The 9,627-nt window shown below is 40.9% G+C and overlaps 1 protein-coding gene across 1 annotated transcript in view; it reads right to left on the reverse strand.

Moving 5' to 3' along the window:
• NBAS (neuroblastoma amplified sequence) overlaps positions 1–9,627 on the reverse strand; it is a 457,208-nt gene that overhangs the window by 261,168 nt on the left and 186,413 nt on the right. The window contains exon 32 of the mRNA XM_019520763.1: positions 7,185–7,298. Coding sequence (XP_019376308.1) covers positions 7,185–7,298 — 114 coding nt within the window. The remainder of the gene's footprint in view (positions 1–7,184; positions 7,299–9,627) is intronic.

The following is a 9,627-nucleotide window of genomic DNA, read 5'->3' on the forward strand; positions in this document are numbered from 1 at the left end:
TCTTCTCATTTAAACTTCCATTAACTTGATGCACACTGTTATACCAAAGGGTAACTGTCAACTCCAATACAACTAGCAAATCCCCTGCAATGCACAGCTAGAACCTTCCCTCCACCCCCCAATGTGGTCTGCACTGACTCAGTGTAGTCACTTAATACGTTACAACCTGCAGATTTCCAGCATCTTTTCATTTTTCTAATTAGACCTGAAAACTTACTGCCACAGCTTCACGGCTTGTGACCTGGGATTTAAATCATATAAAAGAGAAGGAGCTTTCAAATTCTAGATCCTCAACCCCTGTCCCTTGCACTACTGACTAGAGATATTCAAGATGAGAAGGGAAAAAGAAAAAGACCGCTAGTAAGATGAATGTCATCATAACAAGATTATTTTTCTATATACTAATTCTGTATCTTTTTTAAATGTTAAACAACACTTACATCCAAGCTGAATATATATAAGGGTACTGGGAACCAGGATCTCCTGGGTTTCCAGTTCCCAAATAGGCTACTGATTTGTTGATTTGTTGCAAAAACACTCACTGTAGGTGTGTATACACAAAACATTTACAGTAAGAGTAGTGTGTTTCTACCAGTTGAACAAGAATATTGGGCAAATTCAAGTAAAGGAGTGAAAGCTCCATAGTGTATAACCAGAACCCATTTTATAAGAGGTAAGTTTATCCCCTTAGATATTTGAAATATCTTTCACTAGATAAAGCTGTCTCAGAACTACAATTTCATATATGAGTACAAGAAAGTAGCGACTTAGAATCATAAAATCAAAGAAAATTAGGGTTGGAAGGGACTTCGGGAAGTCATCTAATCCAACCCGCTTTGGCTATCTGGGTCTTCAAAACCTCCAAGGATGGAGAGCCCACAACCTCTCTGAGTAACCCGTTTCAATGCTATACTACACGGTCGCACAGAGAGTGATGGCAGATGGTTCGTTTTCAACCTGGAGGGATGTAGGTAGTGGAGTCCCCCAAGGCTCTGTCCTGGGGCCTGTACTGTTCAACATTTTTATCAGCAATCTGGATGTGGGGGTGGAAATTACTCTGTCCAAATTTGCTGACAACTCCAAGATGCGGGGTGAGGTGGGCACGCTGGAGGGGAGGGACAGAATCCAGCTAGATCTAGACAGGTTACAGAAGTGGGCGGATGAGAATAGGATGGAGTTCAATGCAGACAAGAGCAAGGTGCTGCATCTAGGGAGAAGGAACCAGCAACACACCTCTAGGCTGGGGAACACCCTTTTTGTCAGCACAGTGGCAGGAAGGGATCTTGGAGTTGTTGTTGACTCCAGGATGAACGTAAGTCGCCAATACAAGGAAGTGGTCAGTAAGGCTAGCTGCATCTTGTCGTGCAGGTCCAGGGAGGTGATCCTTCCCCTCTATGCAGTGTTGGTCAGGTCACAGTTGGAGTACTGCGTCCACTTCTGGGCACTGCACTTCAAGAGGAATGTGGCTAGCATTGAGAGGGTCCACAGGAGGGGCACTCGCATGGTCAAGGGGCAGCAGGGCAGGCCCTATGAAGAAAGGATAATGGACCTGAATCTATTCAGCCTCCACAAGAAAAGGCTGAGAGAGTTTCTGGTGACCGTTTACACTCACCAGCAGGAATTGGGGGAGGCTCTGTTCCTCCGGGCACCACCCAGGGTTACTAGGAATAAGGGCCACCGATTGTTAGAGAGAAGGTTCAGGCTGAACATCAGGAGACATTACTTTACAGATAGGGCTGTCAGGCTTTGGAATGGGCTCCTAAGTGAGGTGGTGATCTCTCCTACCTTGGGGGTCTTCAGGAGGAAGCTAGACAGCTATTTGGCAGGGGTGTTATGACCCCGTACTCGTTCCTGCCCGGGACAGGGGGTCAGACTTGATGATCTGTTTAGGTCCCTTCTGACCCTAGGCACTATGAAACTATCCTCCTAGTAAGAAAGTTCTTCTTAATATCTAACCTAAACTTCCCTTGCTGCAAAATGAGACCATTGCCCCTTGTTCTGTCATCTGCCACCACTGGGAACAGTCTAGCTCCAATCTCTTAGGAACCACCCTACAGGTAGTTGAAGACTGATATTAAATCCCCCCCCAGTCTTCTCTCATCCCAACTAACTAAGCCTCTCCTCAAAAGTCATGGTCCCCAGTGCCCTAACAATTTTCAGTGACCTCCACTGGACTCTCTTCAATTTGTCCACATCCATTCTGTGGTGGGGGGTCCAAAACTGGAAACAGTATTCCAGATATGGCTTCACAAGTGCCAAAGAGAGGGAAAATATCTTCCCTCCATCTGCTGGCAACGCTCCTACTACTGTAGCCCAGTATGCCACTTATTGTCCACTGTAACCCACAGGTCCTTTTCTGCAGAGCTACTACTTAGCCAGTCAGTCCCCAGCCTTTACCGGTATGTGGGATTGTTCCATCCTAAGTGTAGGAAATTGCATTTCTCTTTATTGAACCTCTTGAGATTTCTTTTGGTCCAATCCTCCAATCTGTCTAAGTCCCTCTGAATCTAAGCCCTAGCCCTCCCAGCTTTGTGTCATTTGCAAAGTTGCTGAGGGTGTATTCCATCTCATCTTTCAGGTTGAAGACAGCAGAGAGGAGTTTGGGGCTGAAGGGCACCCTTGTACATGCAAGTGCACCCTGACCATGTCTCAAAGACATAATCTGGGGTCAGGGTGTGTTACAGCTACTTAATCCATTAATGAACCATGTAGGACAAACCCGATTAACCTAGCAATCTAATGCATTTCATTTCATGCTGAAAATCATACTAAAATTCAAAACCTACAATTTTTATCTCTAAAAATAATAGCAACATATGGGTTATTCTTGAGGTAACAATGCACAGACTGACTACAATTAACATTTGTTAACATCCTTTTGGCTACAAAGATCTATATAAGTATTCATCATATTAATGTTAGGGTACAACCTAATAAAATAATAATTAAGAGTCAATAGACGCACAAATGCCCTTTGTAAATGCCTTGCTTTTACAATCTCATTGATACATATACATTTTATACTGATGATTAAATTTTATGCGAGTCTCCATTTATACACTATGATTATGGCTGTGTCAGCATTTCCATTTAAATTGCTGTTTTTCAAGGTTTTATTAACTTGGCCATAAAATTCAGCTCTTACTTTAAACTGGTTTGAGGTCCTCACTAAAAGCAAAATTTAGCCTTGTTAAAAGCAAATATGATTATATTAAAAACCATCTTCATCATTTAAGGATTTAGTGCAAAAATGTCTTCAGTGTTATTAAGAGGAGGAGAAATACAGAGCCCCATCCTGCAACCTTTAAGATATGCACAAGTTCAATTAAAGTCAAAGTAATATCTAGCTACGTAAGCTTAATGAAGGACACATTTAGAACAAGTTATTTGACTGAAAATATTTCCCACATCATGCAGTAAAGAAAACTTAGCAAAATTCAGAAGAAAATTGCCTGAATAAGAACATTCATGAATAAGAACAAGAATATTATTCAGAGTTATAACAGTTAATGCTAACAAAAGAAAAAAAGGGAAAAAGATACAAATCTCATATTTTGAAGTTTAAACTAAATCTCAGCTTATGAGGAATTAGAACGAGTATGGTATAAATTGTGCCCATCTGTTTACTGAAGGGGGTCATAAACTTCATGTCAGTTACTAATGGAGAAAAAGAATATTGTACAATATTAGTTTGCACGTCTAATTACCAAGAAAACAATGAGACAAAAACCGCACTCACAGGTCCCGTAAGTTAAGAAACAGCAGCATAACATGGGTGGGCAAGCAGGGCACATGCCCTGGGTGCTGCCTAAGGGGAGTGGCACCAGAAGGATGGAATGAGAGGAAGGGCAGGGGAGCACTTCACCCCAGGGCAATTTCCTGCCTTGCTGCTGCCTGCCTGGCTCTGCCTGCACTTTCCAACTACAGGAAGCAGCTGGCATAGGCAATGGCTGTCAGAGTGCAAGGCGTTCTGGGAATTGTAGTTTTCTAGAGTAGCAGTAGAATTCACAGCTGCTGGGGGAAGAACTGACCCCATTTTTTGCTGCAGAAAATCAGAAAATTGTTTTGCCTTTTAAGATGTGGGCTTTGGCAGAAAAAAACTGGGGTGAAAGATTCTCACTGGCAACAACAAAGTCCACTGTCACTCTAGAGAACAATTCCCAGAATACCTTGCACTCCTTGACCATGCCTGGCTCTGCACTTGCTACTGGTTCCTTTGTCTTGCAAGCAAGAAGGGAAGAGGAGGAGAGGATAAAGAGATGACTGCCCCAGGCACATTTTTCCATGCTACGCCTCTGTCAAGAAAGCTCCTTCTTTCTACTAAAGGAGTAACATGGGGGAACCTGCCAGAAGGCATGCAAACTTGTGCTCACACTTTCTGCCTGTAGTTACAAGACCTTTAAACACCATTTTCTAGGTGTGTCACATTCCTTGCTGGCACAGCTGCTGGAGAGAAGCTGCAGGGAGCACCCAAAAACTATGCAGCTGGGGATCTGCTGCGGTGATTCCCCTGTGACTGTAGTTCTCTGCTTGCAGAACTTCTACAGTTAAAGGCTTGTAATATAGACAAGCATTACAACCTAAAAGATAACACAAGTATAACCATTTGGAAATCACTTTGTGAATGATGACCAGAAACACACACAGAATTCCTTAAAAGGTTTGTATTTTCAAAGTACATGTGGCCAAAACCCATTTCCCATGAAGAATGAGTGCAAATTAATTCATTATAATACTTGAGATTTTCTCTCTGAAGTCAAAGAGTTATTTTATTTCAGCAGAGCATTAGACAACTATTCATGCACAAAGTAGTTCCATTATCGCTTAAATGTTACGTTTTCAAATAAGCATCATCACACTCTCTTCCACCCATCATGTTGATCAATTTATCTGCTTATGCTTCTCACCTATGTATGTGTGGCTGATTTCTCATCTGATATGCAGATTAAAAGTTCTTTGAAGCAGGAACTGGCTTTATTTTTTGCTTGTTCAACACCTAGCACAGTAGGACTTTGACCACAGCTAGGATTTCTAAGGCACAGGGATAATATAAACAAGTTGTCAGTCGTAATCATTACTGGGTTGTTTTTACACTTTATATGAGGTTCTCTGAACATTGGGCCTTTCTTCTTTACAGGCAATATCACCGAGGTTAGTGACGAGACTAAAATAAAAAAGCCACACCATCCACCTGGTTGCTACAACCTACAGAGGAGGGAGAAATTACATCCAAGGGCTGCCTCATTTGCTGGAGTACAGGGATTTAATTCCTTATTTTTTTCCAGCCTGTCATTTGTGGAAATTCACACACAAACACACACACTACTATTCCAAACACAGTTCAGAGACCTTTCCATTAACTAAAATGCAGTGTTTCATGACAAGAGCATAAAGACTACTGACAGACATTAAAAACAAACAAACAAACAAACCCCAAAACAGCACCTTATCAGAAAAGGAAGCACATTTGTTCAACTCAGCTCCCCAGAGTCCATATGTATCGGGCACTTCAGTGGGGCTTTTTGGTGCTTTTATCTAATAACTGATTGATCATGTACTTCAGCAGGGCTTTTTGACACTATATCTAATGGCTGATTCAATCAGCTCTTAGATAAAAGTGCCAAAAAGCCCTGCTGGAGAGCACAATCTATACAGATTTTGGGCAAAACAGGTGAAACTAATGCAATGCCTCTTGTGGGCATGCACTAAGGCTGAAAGTAAAGCACTGGATTGGTTGTGTTTTTCTGCGCCAGATTTGCCTTCCCCCCGCCCCCCCGTCTGTAAGCAGCCTAATTACATAGAAAAGTTAGGATGCATTTCCTATCAGCCCTTTCTCTAGATGACATTATCTCAGGGAGCCCCCTTATCCCATTCCTCTGCATCTCCAGGCAGCAGGACCCTTAGTCACTCACAATGCCATATCTCCTGTCCCGACACCTCGCGATCCTTCCCACTGTATGTCCGCTGCTCCCCATTCATTAGTAAGTATCAAAAATATTTTAAAATGAGTATGTTTAAAAGTGCAACAAAAGGAATTAGTGGAGCATGTAAGAAGTGACAAGATGGGAAAACAGTGTAGATTTTTATATCATAATGTCAGAAGTAAGTACTTCTATTAAGCAAACTGACAAAAGATGGTACTGCATTATGAGGAATTCTTCAAGAAGATAGTGAAAGCAGTGAATGGGGTTAACAAGTCTTTAAGCAAAGTACCTGACAGCGCACACTAGTCATAATCCTCAGATCAAAAAGTCTGTGGAAAACCCATCTTAAACACACACTGGTATCTTCATAGGTGTTAAAAGAAATATTAACCAAGAATTTAACACAAGCAATACAAAGGAGAAAAATCAACAATCTGGTCTGAACAAGAGGAAGAGGAACTAGGGATGTTATAGATATAGTGGCCAGGAATAAAAAACAGTTTCCCTGGACAGTCTCTATCATTTCAGACAAAATCTTCACCAGTCAAGTCATATATACAAAGTAACATAAGCATCTACCTTTATATTAACTGTGGATGAATGATTTAGGTATTAATATGATTAGCTGTAAACACAATCAGACTGTTAAAAACAGTTGCTAATGAGCAGTAGAAAGCTGTACAGAAAACAGAAAACAGGTCTAGTCTCTTCTGCAAACACAGGGAGTTACCATAAATTAGTAATGGTACTATATAACCAAACGTATAAAGCATTCAGAGCTTCAACAAAAAATCCCACCCTCTAATTCATTATTTGCAGACTATAAATATATGTGATAAGCAACTGCAGACAAACTTCTGTCTAACCAACATGATTTGTGTGTACACTCAACTTTTTTCCCTTACCTAAATAGGACTGTTTTTAAATCAAACTAGTTTATTTGACAGGGACAAGAGATTTACTAAAACATTAATACAAACAATTGAGGCGAAGTCATAAAATATTCTAACTTGTAAATCCAATTTTGACATAAGCTTTTCCTCAAATCTCAAATTAGACAAGGCTCTTATTTTATGTATTAGGGAAGGTCACAACAGTTGAATACAAGATTAATCCTGTAAAATATGTCTTCCTTGAAGCCTGTTTTCCTAAAGGACATTTAGTGACATCCTTGAACATATCCCAATGATTAACTCAAGTGCCCTACAGCATAGCAAAAATATATGCTGGCATTGCAGTTTAACATTTACAACAGTTTACCTGCAACCCTTAGCAGATTTGCAAGTCCCAGGAGCTTGGCAGACTGTTTATAGTTTGTTGGCAACTGAGCAAGACAGTCCTTGATGATAGTAAGTCGATCAGAACATAAACGCACTGTTCAAAGAAAAATATGCATTAAAAGCAGATTACAATGGGTGAGCTTTAATATTAACCTACACTCTGCACCCCTCCCACATCAAAAAAAAATCAAGAACCAAAGTAGTCACTCACATTTCATAAACAGAATACCTCATGTAAATATTCACGTTGGGATAATGTACATGACTCCCTAAATTTCACTTTGCACTACTGCCAATTCCCACCAGTTTTAACTCAGAAACCACACCAAAAGAATACAAGTTTGGCTTTAAAAGCATAGCCTTTTCCTCTTATAAATAATCTTAGTTCTTTGTATGTCTTCTGGGTATTGAGGTTTTTAAGCTTTCATCCACAGTAGGGAAAGCAAGAAATTTTGTTTTATAAAAACAATATGACCCAGTAGACAGTAGAAGAAGCACTAAATAAAAAGTGAAACCCACAAAAATATTGCAAGATTTTCAATATTGAATTTAGAAAAGTGGTTCACAGCTTTATAAAAAAATTAAGTACTTTATTTGCTAACATGTCTCTACGTGTGTCATGCAGACCTTAAGGATGGAAAGAAACATGGATAGGTAAATTGTTTAAACTATTATAATTCAACAATTACAGTATCCAGAGTGATCTCCAGACACATAAAGTATCTCCCTCAGTCCTGACAAGCTTGCAAATTATATGAATTGGCAGGCATATTTTACCAAGCATAACAGTTCCCTATATTACATATTTTAAACACTGATAAGTCTACGATGGGTTTAAAATGCTACATTTTAAATTGTTCAATAGTGTTGAACTTCCAATTTGCTTTGAGCAAACTTGACAGTCTAAAACAAACAGACAAAAATAGTCTGTTTCATATTGTTAGACAATTTGTGATGAATGTAGAACAGGGGTGTCAAACTCATCTAGCCTTACAGATCCTCCCACCCTCTATCCATTGCACACCCTAGGCTGGCCAGGGAGGGTGCTGAATGTATTGTGTGTCCTGGAGTGACCAAAGTAGGTACCATCTGCAGCATGTGCCCTAGACCAGCCAGGGTAAGCGCCATGTGCAGCGCACATCAGGGGCCCTATACACAGTGTTGGTCCAGTGGGTGGGTCAACTTGGGACCCAAGCACAGCACTGGAAACTGGATGATAGGCCTCCATGGGCTGGATCTGGCCTACAAGGCATTTCTTTCACACTCCTTAAGTCTTCCTACATAATACTGAATTAATAAGATCTTAATCATGCAACAAAAATAGTGTGCCAATATTAAACTACATTTAACTTCAACAAGGACTTAGAAGTAACCATGTACTGCAATTTCTATTACGAACTTCAGGAAATCAAAACAGTAGCCTGATATGAGTCAAGTATAAATATTCAAGACAAAAAACACCATCACATTTATCACATATATATATAGTTACACAACACGTCAATAGGCAACAGTAAAATCTTTACAACTATTGACTGCAGCAGTCAAATTTGTCAGAGTATCACATTCTAAGTAGAGGTAATGGTACAGGTCACGCAAACACTGTGATTTCATAAATATAAATTGTGGGGAATTTCAATACTGGCTTTTACTGTGCTTCACCACTGAATTCAATGAGGAAAAAAGGCCATCACTGACCCCTTTTGAACACATTATTACACTGGTATAATTCAGTGATGGCCCAGCCTCTAGCTCACATGGTTCCCTTTGGGTTCAGAAATTTGGCAGCGAGGAGTGGTGGAAATGAGCACTGCCACCTCTCCCATATCACCAAATTTCTAAGCCCTGCAGGCCAGATGACATGGTCCTGAATGCAGGGCCAGGGCTGTGGGCACAATCTGGTTTTGCACAACACATTTGAAGGCCCAGATTAGCCTGTAAACTGACCCCGTAACATTCATGTGGCCCAGGGGGCCAAAAGTTTGGGTGCCGGTTGTGTAATTGAACAGAATTTAGCCATGAACCCAGATGTAAAACTGACAGGTTCATGACCCTCAACAGGCAAACATTCACTCCAGTTCCACCCTGGTATAACTGTACTGACTTCAGTACTTCGCAATATAATTTAATTAAAAATCAGATACGTAAAACCATCCCCATCAAGTAAGTTTCAAAAAGTACACTAGTTTCATAGTTTCATAGTTTCTAGGGTCGGAAGGGACCTGAGAAGATCATCTAGTTCGACCCCCTGCCATGGCAGGAAAGAGCACTGGGGTCAAACGACCCCAGTAAGGTGGTCATCCAACCTCCTCTTAAAAACCCCCAGGGTGGGAGCCTGCACCACCTCACTTGGAAGCTGGTTCCAGACTCTAGCCGCCCTGACCGTGAAGTAGCGCCTCCTGATGTCCAACTTAAACCTTCCC

This window comes from Gavialis gangeticus, unplaced genomic scaffold (assembly GCF_001723915.1).
Source record: "Gavialis gangeticus isolate Ggan-Ray unplaced genomic scaffold, GavGan_comp1, whole genome shotgun sequence".
NCBI lineage: Eukaryota > Metazoa > Chordata > Crocodylia > Gavialidae > Gavialis > Gavialis gangeticus.